Source organism: Dipodomys merriami, unplaced genomic scaffold (genome assembly GCF_024711535.1).
Source record: "Dipodomys merriami isolate MVZ:Mamm:240054 unplaced genomic scaffold, mDipMer1.0.p SCAF_3, whole genome shotgun sequence".
Lineage (NCBI taxonomy): Eukaryota > Metazoa > Chordata > Mammalia > Rodentia > Heteromyidae > Dipodomys > Dipodomys merriami.
In genome coordinates this window covers 95,004,266-95,026,306 of record NW_027204492.1, presented here as the reverse complement: position 1 = coordinate 95,026,306, position 22,041 = coordinate 95,004,266, and the positions used below count along the sequence as shown (strand labels likewise).

General features: G+C 40.6%; 1 protein-coding gene across 1 annotated transcript in view; it reads left to right on the top strand.

Moving 5' to 3' along the window:
- Nucleotides 1-5,081, top strand: part of Otc (ornithine transcarbamylase) — a 60,116-nt gene extending 55,035 nt beyond the window's left edge. The window contains exon 10 of the mRNA XM_070039236.1: nt 4,916-5,081. Coding sequence (XP_069895337.1) covers nt 4,916-4,975 — 60 coding nt within the window. The 3' untranslated portion in view covers nt 4,976-5,081. The remainder of the gene's footprint in view (nt 1-4,915) is intronic.
- Nucleotides 5,082-22,041: the final 16,960 nt, after the last annotated feature.

Here is a 22,041-nt window from a genome sequence, read left to right as displayed (position 1 = left end):
AATCTATAAGTAAAGATGTTATTGTGTGGAGCTGGGAAGGTCGCTCAGTGGTAGAGTGTGTGAGGCCCTCGGTTCAATTCCTCAGCACCACATAAGCAGAAAAAGCTAGAAGTGGGGCTGAGGCTCAAGTGGTAGAGTGCTGGTCTACAGCTAAAGAGCTGGGGGACAGCGCCCAGGCCCAGAGTTCAGGCTGCACAACCTACCAAAAAAGTTATTGTGGACATTAAGTAATAAATGTAAATACTTTAGTACAGTGCCTAATACATTATAAATGGTATCATAATTATCATAAGTAGTTTCTTCATTGTTGATCTGATACTATGAACTGCAAATGTTCAAACACCATTGTATCTCCTGGAAAGCAAGTCACTACTGTCTTTTGTAGTATCATGCCTCAGTTTGTCAAAGGGAGGATTTTTTTTTGGCTGGTCCTAGGGCTTAAACTCAAGGCCTGGGCACTGCCCCTGAGCCTCTCTGCTCAAGGGTAGTGCTCTACCACATGAGCCACTGCACCACTTCCGGCCTTTCCTGTTTATGTGGTACTGAGAACTCCAACCCAAGGCTTTACACATGCTAGACAAGCACTCTAACACCAAGCCACATTTCCAGCTCAAGGATTTTTATTTTGGTTGGTCATGGGAATTGAGCTTTGAGCATGGGCGCTCTCCCTGAACTCTTCAGCGCAAGGCTAGTACTCTATCACTTGAGCCACACCACCACTTCTAGTTTTCTGGTTATTAATTGGAGATAACAGTTTCTTGGACTTCCCTGCCCAGGCTAGCTTTGAACTGTGATCCTCAGATCTCAGACTCCTGCATAGTTAGGATTACAGGTGTGAGCCACCACCAGCCCAGTGATTTTTTTTTTTAACTGCATCTTTGGCCACTTCTATACACTAACTGACTAAAGTAGCAATTGTCCTGTCACTTAGACCATGCTTCTGAAGCCTCAGAGTGCATTTAAATCGCATAGGTAAGTATGTCCGTGCAAATTCAGATTTAATAGACATAAGATGAGGTGCAAGATTCACTATTTCTAATAAGCATTCAGGTAATTCAGTGTCCTGTGGACCACATTTTGAATAACAAAAGCCTAGATGACAGAAATGAATATAGTATTTTCTTCCATCTCGAGAAGCTACACTTGTCATCAGAAGGCAATATATGGTGCAAAGATAAATCAACCTAACCTGTTAAAATAGATTGTAGAAATTCAGGGGAAGTTTTTTCCTTACAATCTCAGTTATGGAGATTCTTTACACTGCCAAATTTTTAGAGCTTGTTACACATCTTTACTTAAAAATTTAGACACCTAATACATAAACATGATTGAAATGTTTAACAGGACATACCCATTTTCATCCACTTCTCTATTCCCTGTTCTTCTTTGATGCCCACCATTATTCCAAAAAATTTTTTTTAGAAAAGCCAGGCACCTGCTCTTGCCTGTAATCCTAGAAACCCAAGAAGCTAAGATCTGAGAATCTCAGTTTGAAGCCATCCTTGGCTGGAAAATCTGTGAGACTCTTATCTCCAATGAACCACCCAGAACTGGAATTGGCTCTGTTGCTCAAAGTGGTAAGAGTGCTAGCCTTGAGCCAAAGAAGCTCAGAGACAGTGCCCAAGCCCTGAGTTCTAGCCCCAGAACACACAAAAAAAATTAGAGATATCAAGAAACAGAACCATGTTAAAATATTAAAGTAGAAAGTATGCTTGAAGTGAGATTGAAGAGAACTTCTATATTGGCTTAATACTAGTGTTGTCATGGATAAACATTATCTCTGTAAATCCCAGTTTCCTCTACCATAAAGTAAGTAGATCTGTTCCAAGACTTTTAATCTTAGGTCCATAATCTTATCAGCAGGCTACTTGGAAAAGGATGTGTTTCTACGTGTGTTAGGAGATGGAGTGCTGTAATTATTAGTTGGCATGACATGCTGCTGCAAAGATGACAATACATATGTTATACTCTTGTCCAGCAGCTGGGTAGTTTGGTAATTTGCAGCAGCCATACTATACTAGCATCTACTCAGTTCAAGGTCTTTTATGCATTATACATCTTTAAAAAGCAGAAATAATAATTTTTAAATAAGTTTTTTTATTGTGAAACTACTGTACAGAGGGGTTACAGTTACATGAGCAAGATAATGAGTACATCTCTTATCAAGCATTGTTGCCTCCTCCTTTTGTTTTTCCGCTACCATCACTTCCCTCCCATCTACACAACTGCACTCCTCCCCACTGAAATAATAATTGTATGCAATCTCGCCATACTATGCAATCCAGAATTGCATAAAATTTTCAAGCAGGATGAAATCTTAAGATTATCTAGACTGAATTTTTCTTCTGTAGGCAAAGCTTATTTAGAATGGCTTTTAGGCTCAATTCTGCTGTGGCAGATTTTTCTGTTCAGGGATAATTCTTATTTACCTTTATGACTACTCTCTCAAACACAAAGCTGCTAGGCATATGGATATTTCAATTTAAATTCAATACAACCCAGTCAATTCCTAAGTCATATAACCACACAATCCATATTAATTGCTCAATACTAGTGGCTACTATAATAGACAGCAGAGAGAGAACATTTTCTTCACTGTATATAGTTCAATTAGAAACACTACAATTAGATAATGACTTTCCCCCCACACTCATCATTGAAAATTGGGATGGAAGAAGAAAGGAAAAATACAATCTGACCTCCATTTCTGAGATACCTACAAAAAGTATAGAACAACTTGAAAGCCAAAGTTTATAATTTCAGTAACCAGAGTAATTTTGTTAAGGTCTCCATGCCGACTAATTTCCCAATGCTCTGTTTGAGCACTCTATTGATCACATCATTCTGTCAGCAACACAGGCCTTTGGATTCCTTTGTGTAAAAGTAAAAACAAAACCCTCTTTGCTCTCCACAAAGCTTGAAATTTTTGTTTTTCACTAGCAGGTTTCTTCTACAGCCTGTTCAGTGTTACTGTGAAATGAATGTGTCCCAAGGGCATTCAGGAACTATAATAACACCTCAAAATACTGCTATCTGGGTGACCATTGATTGCATATCACAGCTGTGAATGCAACTCATAGTTGCATAATATTTTACTTTTCTCTAAGCTAAGGTTTCCAGATGAAATACAGGATATCCAATTAAATTCAGTAAACAAGGAATACATTTTAGTATAAGCATGTCAGATACAGTGCTTAAAACACATTTGCAGTTAAAAAATGTGTTTATCTGGAATCCCTGCCAATGTGTATTTATTTTTTAATTTAGTCTGACAATTCTGCCTACTTCTATTTTTTTTTACTTGAAAGCTGAACAGCAAACCAAAACCTAAGATGTGCTCCCAAGAATCCATGAAAAAGCTTAAAAATTTTTGCCTAAACCGGACACCGGTGACTTAAGCCTGTAATCCTAGCTACTCAGGAGGCTGAGATCTAAGGATCCCGGTTCAAAGCCAGACTGAGCAGGAATATCTCTGAGACTCTTATCTCCAATTAAGCAGGAGAAATGGGAAAGTGCTACTGAGATCTGAGGTTCAAAGCCAGCCCAGGTAGGAAAGTTTGTGAGACTCTTATCTCTAATAAACCACCAGAAAACCAGAAGTGGCACTGTGGCTGAAGTGGTAGAGCAATAGCCATGAGCTCAGGGACATTGCTCAGGCCCAGAGTTCAAGCCTCATGGCCGACAAAAAAGCCTGGAGGTTGGAGGGAGCAAAAGTAAAAGTTGTTATTGGTGGGTGGCCTAGAGGAACTATGGTTTTAGCTATAGAGTTAATTAATACCCTTTTTAAGAGGACAAATACTCAGCAAAAATTCTGATTAGTACCAGTAGTTTCTTCTTATTACTTTGCATAGGATTTATCCTGAGCATTTTTAGGTTGCAAAGTGACTAAACCACAGTATAAACATGAGGAACTGGAAGAGAAGGGATTATATTTCTCTTAAGAACAGCCAATACTTGGGTCCCAAATTATAACTATAGAAACTCCAAGCACAGCAATTACTATAATATCACATGGTATCAACTCCCTGACCTGGAATGAGGCCTAAGTAAGCATGATGTTTGCCTGTATATTTAGACCAGCATACTCCCTCAGGCTCTTTTTTTGTCTGTCATGAGGCTTGAACTCTGGGTCTGGGCAATGTCCCTTATCTCTTCAGCTCATGGCTATTGCTCTACCACTTTAAAGAAAAGGAAAGAGCCTGAGCCAGGCACATGCCTGTAATCCTAGCTACTCAGGAGGCTGAGATTTGTAAAGCATTTTAGAGCAGACAAACTGGGAAGACATGGCTAAGGAGTGACAATTATGGCAAGGTCTGACCGACAAGAAGGGTCTCAGAAGGCCAAACTCTTTGTTTTTTGTTTTTTTTTGTTTTTGTCTGGTCGTGGGGCCTGAACTCTGGGCCTGGGGGCACTGTCCCTCAACTCTTGAGCTCAAGGAGAGCGCTCTACCACTTGAGCCACAGCACCACTTCCAGATTTTTTCTTTTTGCTTATGTGGTGCTGAGAAATCGAACCCAGGGACTTATGCATGCAAGGCAAGTGCTCTACCACTGAGCCACCTTCCCAACCCCTTAGAAAGCCAAACTCTTAAGATTAAAAACATTTACCAAGCAAAGTTTTTGTTGTTGTTCTGTTTTGTTTGTCAGTCATGGGGCTTGAACTGTGGGCCTGAGTGCTGTCCCTCAGCTCTTCAGCTCAAGGCAAGTGCTTTCCCACTTGAGCCTCTGCCTCCTGCGTAGCTAGGATTACAGGCATGTGCCTGGCTCAGGCTCTTTCCTGTTAGGACTGCCCCTCATCTTTTCCTTGAGAAAACACATTTTAACTAAAACCTAGCCTTCTCCTTCCTTAAATCCCAATGATGATTAAATGCTAATACTTCTTTGTTTCTTTCTCTTTCTTTGGTGTGTCATCTCAGGCTGTCATGGTGTCTCTGCTGACAGATTACTCACCCACGATCCAGAAGCCAAAGTTTTGATGATATGATGTTCATCGAGAGAAAACACTGTTCTTCAGTATCACAATGAATCAAATTTATGGGAAAAAGAGAATTTCCTCTATGAATAAATCTCTAATATATTCTATGGGTTGCTGTGTGCTATTGATTTGTCATTATCAGACCTTGACACCTACTGAAGAGCCGAAGGGCCATAAGAGACTGACTAGTTTTAAACACTCTAATTCACAATTTCAAAGTGACATTTGTTTATCATATGCATTTGCTTCAGCTATACATATAATATTGTGTGCATAATGTAGAGGTCATTAAATTAAGCTATACTTTTTGCCTTAAAATTGATCACCCATGCTGATTTATATGTAAACATTTACCAAGTAGTCAACTGTTGGTAAATCTGTGTATGGTCTCTGTTCGTATCCCCATGGGACCAACAAGGAAACCAAATTTTAATCCTGAAGATGTGCTGCAGTTTTCCGGTCAATGAAGGAAGATGGTTACTAATAGAGACTTCTCATGAAATTCTTAGAAGAAAATAGCTCTCAGTGTACCCAGGCTGGTTTTTTTCCCCAATTATTTCTGGAAAACCAGGAGTTGTTCATGAGCATGCATCTCTTCTCTGTAGTGAATAATACTTAATTCTTTTAAGCAAAAAGAAGTCCACCAGCAAGTGGTAAAGCCCCTCCTACCAGGATAAGACTCATAGGAGTGACACCTTAGCTTTGGATCTTTCCAGCTGCAACTATTTATTTACATCTGTGGTTTAGCATGTATCTGCTAATACTATGCATTGAATATTTCCGTAAAGCTACTACTTGCCAAATGTAAGCCAGTCATTTTCTACAGTTTTCCTTCAGATTAATCAAAATATACATTGTTGAATTTTAATGTAATTAATAGCAGATTCCTCTTGTAGATGATCACAATTTTTACTGTTCAAGTTATTATAAGTTGAAATGTTTTACTAAGTGTTAAATAAAATTCATGGAACTTTTTTTAGACAGAGTCTTAAGTACATAGCCCAACCTTGACCTAGAACTTACGAATTCATGCCTCCTGAGTACTGTATTTCAAGTATTTACAACATCTATGCTAGAAATTTGTAAAAATATATTCTACAGAGAGCAAGCTAATGCAGTTTCCATTATGTTCCACTTCTGCTATTAGAAGAATGTTTCTAGGCAAGTTGACTGAAATCTTCAGTATATTACTGACTTCATTAAGGATATAAATTACAAATTATATTTGTAATAAACATACAATAAAACAGTTTGTGAGGGGGGCAGCTTATAAACTCCCAGTATGCCTAGCTATTCAGGAAGCTGATGTCTGAGAACCATGGTCCAAAGTGAGTCATCTTGGCAGGACAGTCCATGAGAGTTTTAGTAATGATTGGCTCATAGTGAGCAAAAGAGCTCAGGGACAGCATTCAGGCTTAAACCCCATGGCCTACAAAGAAAGAGAGGAGACTAGGAATGTGGCTTAGTGGTATAGTTTTCCTAGCTCAGTTCAAGCCCTAGGACTGGTAACTAAAGGAAGGAAAGAAGAGTGGAATTTGGTGAATCACGATTTCTTTCGGTGGGGTGGGCGGGGGCGGGGGGGGAAAACTGTTGGTTGTGGGGGTTGAACTCTGGGCCTGGGCACTGTCCCTGAACTCTTCAGATCAAGGCTAGTGCTCTTCCTCTTGAGCCACAGTGCCACTTCCTGCCTTTTCTATTGATGTGGTTCTGATGAATTGAACCCAGGGGCTCATGCATTGAACCCAGGGACTTAAGCACTCTACCGCTAAGCCACCTTCCCAGCCCTCTGAAACAGCTCCTTTTAGCAAAGAATATGAGAAAAATTTATTCAGAAAATATAATGGATGCTCACCTTCAAACTACACATGGAGAAATGAGTATCCTTCAATATACTAAATGGTTTCCAATGGCAACAGGTACTTTTTCTGGTTGGTCTTTGGGCAAAATGTGTGGTCTAAGTTTCTTAATCAAAGAATTTCCAACCATTTTCTTTACAAAATTTTCATTTTTTTCCTTAAAAATCTTTAAGCTTTAATTAATATATATATAAAACACACACACATACAATTTTATGTCCTTTTAAAATAAAACTGGTAGGAATTGATTCACTTTTAAAACCTTTGTAGAACTCAGGGCCTTGTTTTTGATAGGCAGTAGCTGAGCCAGCCCTTTTTTGAGCTGGTTATTGTTTTTTTCTTTATTTTTGTCGGTCGTGCAGCTTGAACTCTGGGCTTGGGCACTGTCCCTCAGTTCTTCAGCTCAAGGCGAGCACTCTACTGCTTGAGCCACAGCACCACTTCTGGTTTTCTAGTGGTTTATTGGAGATAAGAGTCTTGCGGACTTTTCCTGCCCACCCTGGGTTTGAACTGTGATCCTCAGATCTGAGCCTCCAGAGTAGCTAGGATTATAGGTGGGAATCACCGGCGCTCGGCCAGAGCTGGTTATTTTTAAGGTAAGGCCTAGCTTCATGACTAGGCACATGTATAGACTACAGTCTACCTAACTTAGGCTTCCCATCATGGATAGGATGTGATAGGGGTACATCTTCATGCCTGAGTTGAAGAGCTCTTATCAAATGTATGCTTGGTCTAGCCTTGAAGTGTGATCTTTACAAGTAACTAGGATTACAGGCATAAGCAACCAAGACCTTGCCCTTACTCCTTTTTCTTTGTAATTACTGCAACTCCAAATATGAACAAAAACCCTAGCAATAAGTGGGATATTTTATATTGCTATATTTTATAATAATAGATATTTTGCTAATGATTTGACTATTAAGTACCTGGGTGAAAAGATCTGCAAGGAATTTATAAGATTATCTCTTTGTTGCTTTGTATGTCGCTCCCCCACAGTATAACCCCTGCTTTCACTATATTTGATGTCAGTATAACTTGTGGAGGAGATGGGGAAAAACCAGTTGTTTAAGGATACAGTTGGACCTGTTGCAACAATGAGAAGTACAAGTTGTCATGTCCAAAACGAGCTTTACAATGTCGGTGCAGGGGGGGGGGGAGGAAGGGGGGGAAGGAGAAGGATTGGGATTGGGGAGGAGGGGGGAGGCTGGGAAGGGATGTGAAGGGTAAACAAAGGAGGAGGCTGCAATGCTTGGTGAGAAATGTACGCATTATCCTGCCCATGTAATTGTAACTCCTCTGTACAGTATGTTCACAAATAAAATAAAAAAATTAAAAAAAAAAGATCTGCAAGGAAGATGAGAAAGGCAATGCCACATTTAACTTTCAACCCACCTCTTGAACCTTACTTAAAATGGCAGAGCTCTCTTAGTCCAATGCCAAACTTCCAGAGGAAGTCTCATGTAATAAAAATGAGTGACAAATAAAGTGGTAAAAAAAAAATGCATGTGGAGAGGGTATTCCGAAGGTATTCAGAATAAATTCCTTTGAGGTCTTTTTATCTTGGAAGCTCTCATTGATGAATTAAATGAAGATGGTTTAGCCACATCTTAACCATCTGAGCCATGATGCCACTGAACAGACTCAGGACTGGTGTTTTTTTTTTTTTTTTTTTTTTGACAAATATAAAGGGTCAGACTGAGTAATAGAAGATTGGTTAAGTCATTATGATCAACCTCCTACAACAGGGAATACCATATACTGCCAGATAAGTTGAGCCCAATGCAAAGGGAACAGGTGAGAGAGGTGAGTAAAGGTGAAATCTGGTTTGAACTTTGGTTACCAGCCCTTGTGTCTCCTTCCAGCCAGGAGAAAAGAGTACATTTTTGTAAGTTGACTACTCAGAGGAACACCTTCACTATTTCATAAGCCTGGATAAATGCTTTGTTTTAAATCACACAAAAGGTAGTATTGGGTAGATAGCCTTGCGTTCATCAATTTACATGAGATTTTTTGTACTTGAGGACAATAAAATAATTAATGCAGTCACAGTTTTGTTTGCTCCGTTGTTTAAGCCTAAATAGAAGTTATCATGGCTATCCATCTCTGTGTGCTTGGTATATGACACAGATCATTGAAACAGATTGGAGAATAAACTCTGCAATTATGTAATATTTTAAAGAAATTCATACGTTTATGTAATATATACACTTATCTATTGTCCGTTGTGAGGCTTGAACTCTGGGTCTGGGCACTGTCCCTCAGCTCTTCAGCTCTTCAGCTCAAGGCTAGTGTTCACCACTTGAGCCACAGCGCCGCTTCTGGTTTTCTGTGTGTTATTGGAGATAAGAGCCTCATGGACTTTCTTGTCTGGGTTGGCTTTAAACTGATTCTCAGATCTCAGCCTCTTGAGTAGCTAGGATTACAGGCGTGTGCCACCAGTGCCCAGCTTTTAAAAGTATTTTACAAATAATATCATGGTCACATTATATAGAAGTGAATTCTCTGACATGGGCTAAAACAGTCTTATTGATTACTTATGTTTCTAATCAATGCCTTTGTGAAGCTCATCTTAGAGAAAGTTAAGCACAATTGTCTTCTAGAATAAAATCATTAGGCAAATGGATTTTTAAAACTGGAATGAGGTTTAAAAATAATCCATTCTATTCCTTCATTGTACAAAAGTAATAACTAGGAAATAGCAGTGTTCCAAAGATAGAAATATATCCAATAGAGAGAATTCATGAGTTTAACATCCCATTGAAAACTATTTGGGATATTACAAATATAGACACTTAATTTGACTTGCCTATAGTTGCAGAAGAGAATTGGAAGCTAGCTGATGCAGGACTATGGTTCTGTGATGGCAGATAGAGGTTTTACATCTGAGCCAGAAGTATGAACACAGACCAAAGTAATTCATGTCGATATTTAGAGGTGTTGCATCCAGATCCCTTTTACTTGGATTCATCCAATGGCTCACAGCAGCCTTTCTCTGAAGTGTTTCTTTCAGCTACCAGAAACCAGTTTTACCCTGGGAGATCAGACACCTATCACACCCTGCTACTGACAGCCTGCAATCAATAGATGACCAATATGGGGATACCATATCTTAGCTTTCTTAATTCTGTGGTGATATTTATGCTCCAAAGTTCTTTGTGGGTGGTACCAAGCTGAACCTAGTACCCTTGCTTAGCTCTGACCTGCTTCTCTGACCTGCTTTACTTCTGAGATCAGTTCTTCCATAAATCACTTGCACATGAATCTTCATTTCAGGCTCTGCTTCTACAGAATCTGATCTGAAATAACCCATAAATGAGATTTGGGAGGGTGGAGGTGTCTATTATCTTTTTCTTATGCCATTAGTGGGGCTTGAACTTGGGGTCTGGGTGCTGTCCCTGAACTCTTTAGCTCAAGGCTAGTGTTCTATTACTTGGAGCCACAGTACCACTTCTGGTTTTCTGGTGGTTAGAGATAAGAGTCTCCAGCTTGGGCTGGCTTTGAACTGCGATCCTCAGATCTCAGCCTCCTGAGTAGCTATGATTAGAAATGTGAGCTACCTGCACCCAGCTACTATCTTTTAGACACCAAAGAAAGAGAAAAGTGGGTGGCTGAGAAGGTGGCTCAGTGGTAGAGTGCTTGCCTTGCATGCATGAGGCCCTGGATTTGATTCCTCAGCACCACATAAGCAAAAAGAAAAAAGCCGGAAGTGGCGCTGTGGCTCAAGTGGTAGAGCGCTAGCCTTGAGCTGAATAGCTGAGGGACAGCGCCCAGGTCCAGAGTTCAGGCCCCACGACTGGACCCCCCCCAAAAAAAAAGAAAGAGAAAAGTAAAGGAGGTCATTAGACAGATATTGAAGAGCTTTTGCTTAGTAATAAACATTTTTCTGGTTACCAGGACCAGAATTTTTTATTCCAATTTTTAAAAATAACAAAGTTACAAATTCCTTCCTCTTACATGTTCAGATTCATAGCAAAAAAAAATTTTTTTTAAATTTTTTTTTTAAATTTAATTTTATTTTATTTGTGAACATACTGTACAGAAGAGTTACAATTACATGGGCAGGATAATGCGTACATTTCTTACCAAGCATTGCAGCCTCCTCCTTTGTTTATCCTTCACATCCCTTCCCAGCCTCCCCCCTCCCCCCCAATCTCAATCCCAATCCTTCCCCTTTCCCCCCTTTCCCCCCCCCCCCCCCGCACCGACGTTGTAAAGCTCGTTTTGGACATGACAACTTGTACTTCTCATTGTTGCAACAGGTCCACCCAAAAAAAAAAATTATTAACAACAGGACTGACAATACTTCTGATTTGTTTTCTTTTATTTTATTTTTCTGGTACTGGGCCATGAATTTAGAGTCTCATGCCCTTGCTTGGCTACTTCACTTGGCTGGCACTCTATCACTTGAGCCATATCTCCACTTCAGGCTTTTATTGGAGATGAGTCTCTCAGAGTTGTCTGCTCTTGCTGGCTTTGAAACACAATGATCAGATCTCAGCCTTCTGAGAAGCTAGGATTATAGATGTGAGCCTTGAGTATCTGGATTTGACTTGTTTCTGATAGGCTAGCGTCCTTATATATTGGCAGCCCCTGCAGTACTTTAGTTGGTCTTTCCTTTACACTAGCTTCCTAAAGTAATGCTGGCTTATGATGCTGGTTCTGTGCCCTGATGGTACAGGAGAATCCACCAGAGAGGCTAACACACACATTGCTGAGTCCCATCTCTACACTTATGATAATGTCAGGTCTGGAGGGAGGCCTAAGATTCCCTATTTCTAACAAGCTCCCAGGGATGCTAAAACTGCTGGTCCAGGAACCACACTTTCAGAATCATTTGTCTATAGCATCAGTCTTCACCAGTCTGAAGACTGATATAAGGTGTTTTCATCTCCACATCTATAAACTATCAATATTAAGTATTCAACAAACTCACATTGTTTTTTGTTCTGTCTTTGGAGTTGCAGAAACCTGGGTTTTGTCTCTGCTTTGCTATTTAACAGCTATCTAACACTGTAAAATGGAAATAATGTCCATTCCATGGGGTTGTTGGGAGGTTTAAATGAAGTAGACAAATCATAGGCAGTAAGCAATTTCTGGACTTGCAGTTGAGCTGATAAAAAGAGGAAAGGGGGCTGCGAAGATGGCTCAGTGGTAGAGTGCTTGCCTCCCATGCATGAGGCCCTGGGTTCGATTCTCCAGCACCACATAAGTGAAAAAAGCCAGAAGTAGCACTGTGACTCAAGTGGTAGAGCGCTAGCCTTGAGCTGAAGAGCTGAGGGACAGCACCCAGGCCCAGAGTTCAGGCCCCATGACTAACAACAACAACAACCAAAAAAAAAAAAAAAAAAAACCTCCCCAAAAAACCATTAAATAAAAAGAAGAAAATTAAAAAAAAAAAAAAAAAAAGAGGAAAGGCCCAGTGTCTGTGGTTCATACCTATAATCCTAGCTACTCTGAAGGCTACTTCCTGGAGGACTGAGGTTTAAAGTCAGCAGAGATAGAAAAGTTTGAGAATTCATCTCCAATTAACCATCAAAAAGCCTGGCTAGGTGCATGGTCAAGTGGTAGAGCACCAGCCCTGAATAAGTAAGCTGAGAGCAAACTTGAGGTCTTGAATTCAAACCCTCATATCACCATATAAATACAATAAAAGGTAGAGGGAAACTATTAGGAAGAGTTGATCATTTGGGTCATCTCTGAAGAAAAAAACCATTTAAGGGAAGAAGTTTTCAAATTATTCTTTTTTTTCCCCTGTTGATTGTGGGGCTTGAACTCTGGGCCTGGGTATTGTCACTGAGTTCTTCAGCTCAAGGCTAGTGCTCTACCAGTTGAGCCACAGAGCCACTTCTGGTTTTCTGGTGGTTTATTGAAGATAAGGGTCTTATGGACTTCCCTGCCTGGGCTGGCTTTGAACTGCAATCCTCAGATATCAGCCTCCTGAGTAGCTAGGATTACAGGCGTGTGCTACCGGCGCCTGGCTCAAATTGTTCTTAGGTAGCTGTTCTTAAATGTATGGTCTTAGGAACTCTTTACACTTATAAATTATGAAGCCCTTAAATGCTTTTTTTATGTAAAATATATCTGTTGGTATATATCACAATTGAAAGCAAAGCAACAGGTCAGAAATACTGATTAACTCATTCAAAATAACAATAATGGGCCTATTAAAGGTTAACAAAATATCTTTTTATGAACATATCTTTATCAAAATAAAATGAAGGTAATGGAATGGTGATCATGTTTTATATGATTTCATATCTTCGATATCTATCCTCTTATAGGATATGAATTTTCATATTGTCCAACAATATTTCATATTGTTCATATTTCAATTGTCATATTGTCCATCTGTAGTCCCTGTGTTGATATGAAGTATGGGAAGGCTATCTGGTCTAACACAGATAAATGAAAGTGGAAGAATATTTTATTATCCTTTTCAGTCAGTTATGGATATTCCTTGATGCTAAATGACAACTCTGCGATTAGTTGCAATGTTTAGTCTAAAACCAGATCAGGGAACATTTCTGAACCTTAAATAAATAGGCTGGACCATAGCTAAAGTGGTAGAGTGCTTGCCTAGTAAGCAAGAGGCCCTGAGTTCAATTCCCTGTACCACTAAAAAAAATCATGACTATATTCCATCTGAACGAATTGTGTGTGTGTGTGTGTGTGTGTATGTGTGTGTGTGTGTGTGTCTATGCTCATGTATACACACAAATGTGCATGTGTGCATGTATTGGAGTTTTAACTCTTGCATGACTTTTCCTGCTGAAGGCTGGCGCTCTACCACTAGAACCATAACTTCACTTCCAGCTATTTGGTGGTTAACTGCAGATAAGAATCACAAAGACTTTTCTGTTTAGGTTAGTTTTAAGCTATGATCCTCAGATCTCAGCCTTATGAGTAGCTAGGATTACAGCAGGCATGAGCCACTGAATGGACTGGCTCTGAATGGACTGTTTTTTTTTTTTTTTCCTGATTACATGTTCGTTATTTGAAAGAAAATAGTTTCAGTAAGTTATACAGATCTTCCAAATATGGGTACACTTTATTTTATTTTATTCTATTGTCGGTCATGGGGCTTGAACTCTGGGCCTGGGCGCTGTCCCTGTGCTCTTCAGCAAGTGTTCAAGGCGAGAGCTCTACCATTTGTGGCACTGAGTCACTTCTGGTTTTCTGGTGGTTAATTGGAGATAAGAGTCTCACGGACTTACCTGCCCGGGCTGGCTTTGAACTGTGATCCTCAGATCTCAGCCTCCTGAGTAGTGATTACAGGCGTGAGCCTGTAAAACGAACATTTGTTAACATCACCACTGATCTTATTTAAAAAATCTTTAAGTATTTAGGAGCTAATACATATTTTATACAACTCATTTTATCTTTGGCAATAATATCACTTGGTTTTCTTGAAATGTCAGCTTTACCTCATTCATTTTTAAGATGTGTAGGAGATGTTTAAGTCTGAGTCATCACAGTTCAGCAATCATTTTTTCCAAGTAAAACTGGTGTCCTATGAAAATAGTGTTTTATTCAGTATACAACTCAAAGAATTGCCTAAGTGCATTTCTTCAATATAGCCATCACACTTCATTTTCCAGCAAGAAAGATTTACTGCTCACTTCCTATTTCAACACAGAGAATATTAAAAAGATGTGTGCTCCAAAACAGAAGTTTCAGCTGAGCACTGGTGGCTCATGTCTGTAATTCTAGATATTCAGGAGGCTGAGATCTGAGGAGCATGGTTCAAAACCAGCCTGGGCAGGAAAGTCCATGAAACTCATATCTCCAATTAACCATGAAAACGCCTAAAGAAGAGCTGTGGCACAAATGGTAGTGTCAGCCTTTATCAGATAAAGCTCAAGGACAGCGTCGAGGCCCTGAGTTCAAGCCCTGACAAGCACACACACACACACACACAAAATGAAGCTTTAAACTAATACTTTACTGCTTCATCAAAGATACTAAATTTTCATTTTTATATTTTTATTATCTCTTTTATTTATTTATTTTTGTTGGTCATGGGGCTTGAACTCATGGCCTGGGTTCTGTCCCTGAGCTTTTTTTGCTCAGGCTAGTGTTCTACCACTTTGATCCACAGCTCCACTTCCAGCTTTTATGGTGGTTATTTGGAGATAAGAGTCACACGCAGACTTTCTTTCGTGGCCTGGCTTTGAACTGCAGTACTCAGATCTCAGCCTCCTGAGTTGTTAGGATTATAGGCATGAACCACCAGTGCCTAGTATTTCTCTCTCTCTCTCTCTCTCTCTCTCTCTCTCTCTCTCTCTCTCTCTCTCTCTCTCTCTCTCTCTCTCTCTCTCTCTCTCTCTCCTCTCTCCTCTCTCTCTCTCTTTGCTGGTCACGGAGCCTTGAACTCTGGGCTTGGGCACTGTCCTTCAACTCTTCAGTTCAAGGCTAGCACTCTACCACTTGGGCCATAGTGCCACTTCCAGTTTTGTTTTCTGCTTATGTGCTGTTGAGGAATCAAACCCAGGGCTTCATGCATGCAAGGCAAGCCCTCTACCACTGAGCCATCCTCCCAGCCCTTATTTTTATATCTTTAAGTAGCTTGAAGTAGTTGTAGAAAGGAGTAACTACTCGACACAAAAAGGGATTCTTAACTGAATTTTTAAAAATGCTTCTGGGGTAGGCATGGTGGCTCATGTCTGTAATCCCAGGTACCTAGAAAGTGAGATAAGAGAATGAAACTCTGATTCTGGCTAGAGGGAAAAAAAATCTACCTCCTCAAAAGAGAAAAAAAGTCTAAAGTGTATGCTGAAATATTAGAACACTTGCCTACCAAGCATGAGGCCCTCAGTTCAATCCACAGTACTGCAAATTCCTCTACACGCTAGTGAGGAATATAGTAATGTGTGGTTCTACAGCTCTAATTTGTGGACTATAGCCTCCTTATAGCAAGGATAGCTGTATGATATACACTCAGGGCAGTCTCACAGAATTCCATATTTAGAGAGTGAATAAAAAGTTGGAGTTTAATGTTTTTATTTGCTCTATTAAAATTATTTATTTGTTTTTGTCAGTCATGGGGCTTGAATTCAGGACAGGGCACTGTCCTTGAGCTTTTTTCACCCAAGGCTAGCAGTCTACCACTGAGCCACAGTGCCACTTCCAGTTTTCTAGTGGTTAATTGGAGATTAGTCTCACAGACTCGTCTGCTCCGGCTGGCTTTGAACCACAATCTTCAGATCTCAGCCTCCTGAGTAGCTAGGATTACAGGTGTGAGCCACTGGTACCTGGCTATATTAAGGTTATTAATAAATATATCTTCAAATGTATGTTCTATAAATACAGTCCAATGAGAGAATGAAGCATAAATGGTGGGCTTGATATCCTTGTTGTGAGGTCTTCTCTGATACCTCCTAATGCTATGACCATAGATTCTGATAGAAATTAAAACTTATGATTCACTGTTAGAAGGCAAGCCTTACTAACCCATCTATTTTTGGAGTTCCAACTATGAGTTAAACCCTGTGACAGGCTCTAAAAAGACACAATTCCTGTCCTCAAGGTGCTTATCAATCTAGTAAGAGAAGACTGACGACCACATAGGTTGTGATAAGAGCTGGGTGGAAACAAAATAGGATGCTATCACTGAAAATTAAGGGACAAAGGGAAGGGTACATATTTGGATTAGTAGTTCACAAATTTCAATGGGTATCAATATCACCTAGAGAGACAAAGAAGAATACAGAAGCCCTGACTTGTGGATGTAGAGCCTGGGCCTTTTTGTTTTTATTAAATAGTTTCCAATATTTGAGCTGTGTTACTGGAAATACAGTGCCCAGAGCAAGCCTCTGGAAAGTGACCTTAAAACTGAGTTTTGGGGCTGGGAAGGTGGCTCAGTGGTAGAGTGCTTGCCTTGCATGCATGAGGTTCTGGGTTCAATAAACAGAAAAAGTAGGAAGTGGTACTGTGACTCAAGTGGTAGAGTGCTAGCCTTGAGCTGAAGAGCCGAGGGACAGTGTCCAGGCCCAAGCAAACAAACAAAACAAGCAAACAAACAAAAAACAAAAAACTAAGTTTTAAGGAATATGGTTTAGTGGTAGAGTACTTGCTTAGCATGTATGAAGCCCTGGATTCGATTCCTCTACCACATACACAGAAAAAGCCAGAAGTGGTGCTGTGGCTCAAGTGGTATAGAGCTAGCCCTGAGCACAGAGAGGCTCAGGGACAGGGCCCAGTCACCGAGTTGAGACCCCAGGACTGGCCAAAAAAACAAAACAAAACAAGATAGAACAAAAAGAATAGCAACAACAAAACCCCTGAGTTCCAACTATTAAGAATAATGGGGGGAAACAGGATTTCCTTTGGTTGAGGTGATGTCAAGGTTCTTCAGCTACAATTTCACCTGAAATGTCAGAAAATTCATTGACTGTTTTAGTGAGCACATTCCATTTCTTATTATAAAAGGTTTTACCATAAGTCATTTATGAGTACTAGAAGTTCCTTTAACAATTTTCTTTTTTTTTTGGTTAGTTATGGGGCTTGAATTCTGGGCCTCGGCACTGTTCCTCAGCTCTTCAGCTTAGTGCGAGCTCTCTACAGCTTGAGCCATAGACTACTTCCAGTTTTCAAGTGGTTTATTGGAGATAAGGGACTTACCTGCCCAGGCTGGCTTTGAGCCATGATCCTCAGATCTCAGCCTCCTGAGTAGGTAGGATTACAGGCGTGAGCCACCGGTGCCTGGCTAACAAATATGTTTTATGAGCGGAAGTGATCCCACCAGAAATTTTGTATTTACAAATTTGTCATGGGACATTACTTGGCAAGTTTATCCCCAAAGCAAGCACCTGATCATATACCTTTCAAAATACTCATACTCACTGGTTGTTTTGCTAACTTTCATTTTACATGACCACTAGAATATAAATAGTTTCTGAAATTCACTTTATTGTCTTGCTAAGAAGATAACAACCAGCATGACACTTTGAATTACTTTTCAAAGTACTTACGCTAATTATATTGCTTCCCCTTAAGGCTTTTCATTAAATATAATTGCAAAAGTTACATTTCTTTAAGGTCAGTAACAAGAAATTGAGGTATTTAATTTTTGATTCTCATATAATTAAATGAAGAATCGAAGAAAGAGAATTTCAGCTGGACAAGTGTGTATATGTTGGTGCCTGTCTTCTTCAAGGAGCTATAAAGACAATGTAGCTGGAGTATAGTTAAATAGAGAGAGAAAAAGAGAGAGGAGGGGAGGGAGGAAGAGAGGGAGAGAGAGAACCAGTCACAGCAATGATTAGTTCTTTCAGGTCAAGATAAAACTTGGTTTCCATTCTGTGTTCAATGAGAAGGCAAAGATTGTGTCTATCAGTGCTCTGTGAAGACAATTTTAGTCTAGGGTATTGTTAAATTCAGTCATCACCCATTACTATACCATATCATGACTTAAGCATTGATTTCTTACATATTCAGTTGGTATGAATTAGTCTTGGAAGTATACTCTTAAAGAGCCACCAGACACTGCCAGCTCGGGCAGGAAAGTCCATGAGACTCTTATCTCCAATTAACCATCAGAGAACCGGAAGTGACACTGTAGCTCAAGTGGTAGAGAGCTTACCCTGAGCTGAAGAGCTGAAGGACAGTGCCCAGTTCTAGAGTTCAAGCCCCACAACCAACAACATCAACAAAATGTACTCTGGAGGACAGTTAATGATGACAAAACTAGCTGTGAAATCCTGAGCTTTAGTTCACTCCCTTGTATTCCCTTTCCTTGTTTTTTTCCTTTTCCTTTATCTCTTCCTGTCCTCTTCATCCTCCTCCTCATCTTTCTCCTTCTCCTCCTCCTCCTGCTCTTCCTACTGCTACTTTTTCTTCTCTTCCTCCTCCTCTTCTTTTTGGTGCCTGTAGTAGGCTTGAACTCAGAGACTCATGCTCTCACTTGATGTTTTTGCTTATTGATGGTGCTCTACCACTTGAGCTATACGCCAAGCTCTTCATTGATTTACTTATTTTCCAGGTAGGATTTATACTCAGGAACATGCCTCATTTATGTTCCTCTTACCTCTGCCTGGCATAGCTGGCATGACAGGTGGTGGTATCGCCACACCCAACTAATTGATGGATTCAGAGCCTCATTTTTTTTTTTTGGTCGGTCGTGGGGCTTGAACTCTGGGCTTGGGTGCTGTCCCTCAGCTCTTCAGCTCAAGGTGAGTGCTCTACCACTTGAGCTACAGCGCCACTTCCGGTTTTCTGGTGGTTTATTGGAGATAGGAGTTTCACGGTCTCTCTTGCCCGGGCTGGCTTTGAACCGCGATCCTCAGATCTCAGCCTCCCGAGTAGCTAGGATTACAGGCATGAGCCACCAGCGCTGGGCTCAGAGCCTCATTTACTTTTCATATGGGCTAGCTTCAAACCACAGTCCTTCTGATCTCCACCTCCCCAGTACCTGGGATTATAGGTGTGACTCACTGATCCAAGCCCTTAGTCTGCCTTAGTTCTCAAATGTTAATTCTCATCTGTCTTTATTTCTCTAGATTCACTTGCCCATTAGTTACTCTGTATCCTTCCAATCTTTCTAATATCTTCTTAAGGTATTTGGAACTTGATATCCAGTCTTAAGTACAGGGCAGCCTAAAAGATAAAAGCAGGCTATTCAAATCCCACCTCTCCTCTTATTAGCTGGATCATCATGGCTGTCTTATAAGCTCATACTCCTCATCTGTAAATAGTGGATAGTAATAGTGCCTACTCAGAAACAATGTGCAAGTTTAGAGGAAATACTTAGTGCATGTCTTGCTATATAGAACATGCTAAAATTTTAGTATTGTACCTTTAATTTTCTATTTAAAATGTTCATTTTAACTTAATTTTTAATTTATATTTTAAGCTCATTCAACTCAAGAATTATATTGTCTACTGTGTCATTTTCCATTCTATGCCACTATAAATATTTGCTATCTTCATGGTTTAACTTGAAAATATCATTGACTTGGAGCTGGGAAGGTGGCTCAGTGGTAGAGTGCTTGCCTTGCATGCATGAGGCCCTGGGTTCGATTCCTCAGCACCACATAAGCAGAAAAAGCCGGAAGTGGCACTGTGGCTCAAGTGGTAGAGTGCTAGCCTTGAGCTGAAGAGCTGAGGGACAGCACCTAGGCCCAGAGTTCAGGCCCCATGACTGACAAAAAAAATATCATTGACTTAAGAGCAGGAAAACTAACACTGATAGGACTGAGAAGAAAACCTTTCAAGTCAGTAAATGAGTGTAGCTCAGTCACTAGAAAACTGGCAGTCCTTGGTTAGGTAAAGAAATGACCATGCAAGTTGGCAGGAATGTGAACAAGTATGTAAAATGAGGATACATGGATTGTGTAATGATCAGCATGTATTCTATAACATTTTGAGAGACCAAAAATAAGTTTAGCAGTATTTCAGACAAAACTAAAACATTTGTCATCTGTTACTGGAAAATAAGTGTTAGATCCTGCACCAAGTCAAGATAACAGTAAGAATTATTAAGGGATCAGTCTGCCCTGACGAGTCCAGGAATTTGGGCAGTCTCTCCTCCCAACTCTGCCGAGAAAACATTTAGGACAAGACATAATTCAGCATTCCTGTGGTTAGCCCCACTTATCCAACCAATGATGTATGATTTAACCTATCCTGTAACCAGTAAGCTAGAAAGTCCCTGCCCTTACTGGAAATGATCATACCCCTAACCAATGAGCTTGAGACATCCTTCCCTCTGCTACATACTCAATAAAAACCCTGCTGGACGAGGGATCGGGGCTCACAACTCTGACCTGCTGCGTCAGTGACGATTGTGAGTCCAAGCTTGAGCTTGCAAATAAACGACTCTTTTGCTGTTTGCATTGGTCGTGGTCTCTGGGGGTCACTCAGGGGTCTCGAGTTCGAGTCTAACAATTCATCTGTGAAGGTACTTAGGAAATATGTTAGCATAAAACTAAGGAGAACTTGGGGGTGGATAAAAAAAACTAAGGAGAACTTTTATCAATAAGCTACTAAGATTGGAAATTTTTGTTATTGTTCATGAGGCTTGAACGCAGGGCCTGGGCACTGTCCATGAGCTTTTCTGCTCAAGGCTAGTGCTCTACCACTTTAAGCCACAGCTCTACTTTTGGTTTTCTGGTGATTAATTGGAGATAAGAGTCTCACAAAGGGCTGGGAAGGTGGCTCAGTGGTAGAGTGCTTGCCTTGTATGCCTGAGGCCCTGGGTTCGATTCCTCAGCACCACATAAGCAAAAAGCAAAAAGCCGGAAGTGGCGCTGTGGCTCAAGTGGTAGAGTGCTAACCTTGAGCTGAAGAGCTGAGGGACAGCGCCTAGGCCCAGAGTTCAGGCCCCACAACCGGACCCCCCCCCAGAAAAAAAAAAAACAACAAAAAGAGTCTCACAAACATTCCTGTCCAGTCTGGCTTCAAATCAAAATCCTCTGATCTCAACTTCTTTTTTTTTTTTTTTGGTCCAGTCGTGGGGCCTGAACTCTGGGCCTGGGCGCTCTCCCTCAGCTCTTCAGCTCAAGGCTAGTGCTCTACCACTTGAGCCACAGCGCCACTTCCAGCTTTTTCTTTTTGCTTATGTGGTGCTGAGGAATCGAACCCAGGGCCTCATGCATACAAGGCAAGCACTCTACCACTGAGCCACCTTCCCAGCCCAGATCTCAACTTCTTGAGTAGCTAGGGATATAGACACGAGCCACCAGCACCCAGCTGAGTTTGGAGTTTTTCCTGCAGACTTTGAGGAATCATTGAGCATTCTGACCTAAGAGATATACAGAATCTAAGTAATGTCTCAAGATTGATCTAGTGATAACATGTGGATTTATTCAGGAAACCAGTTGATGGTCACTTTCTTCATTGAACTATGACATCAGTCAAGGGAAGGGAAGATTTTTTTTTTGGTTGGTTGTGGGGCTTGAACTCTGGGCCTGGGCACTGTTCCTGAGCTCTTTAGCTCAAGGTGAGCACTCTGTCACTTGAGCCACAGCGCCACTTCCAGCTTTCTGGTGGTTAATTGGAAATAAGAGTCATGGACTTTCCTGCCCAGGCTGGCTTTGAACTGTGATCCTCAGATCTCAGCCTCTTGAGTAGCTAGGATTACAGGTGTGAGCCACCAGCACCCTGCTGGGAGTGGAAGATTTAAGTCAAGAGAAAATTTCCAGGACTTGGCAGTTTATTCTAAAAGTCAGAAAAATGCTTTGAACTTCAAATTATTATGAGGTAAGTAAAAGCA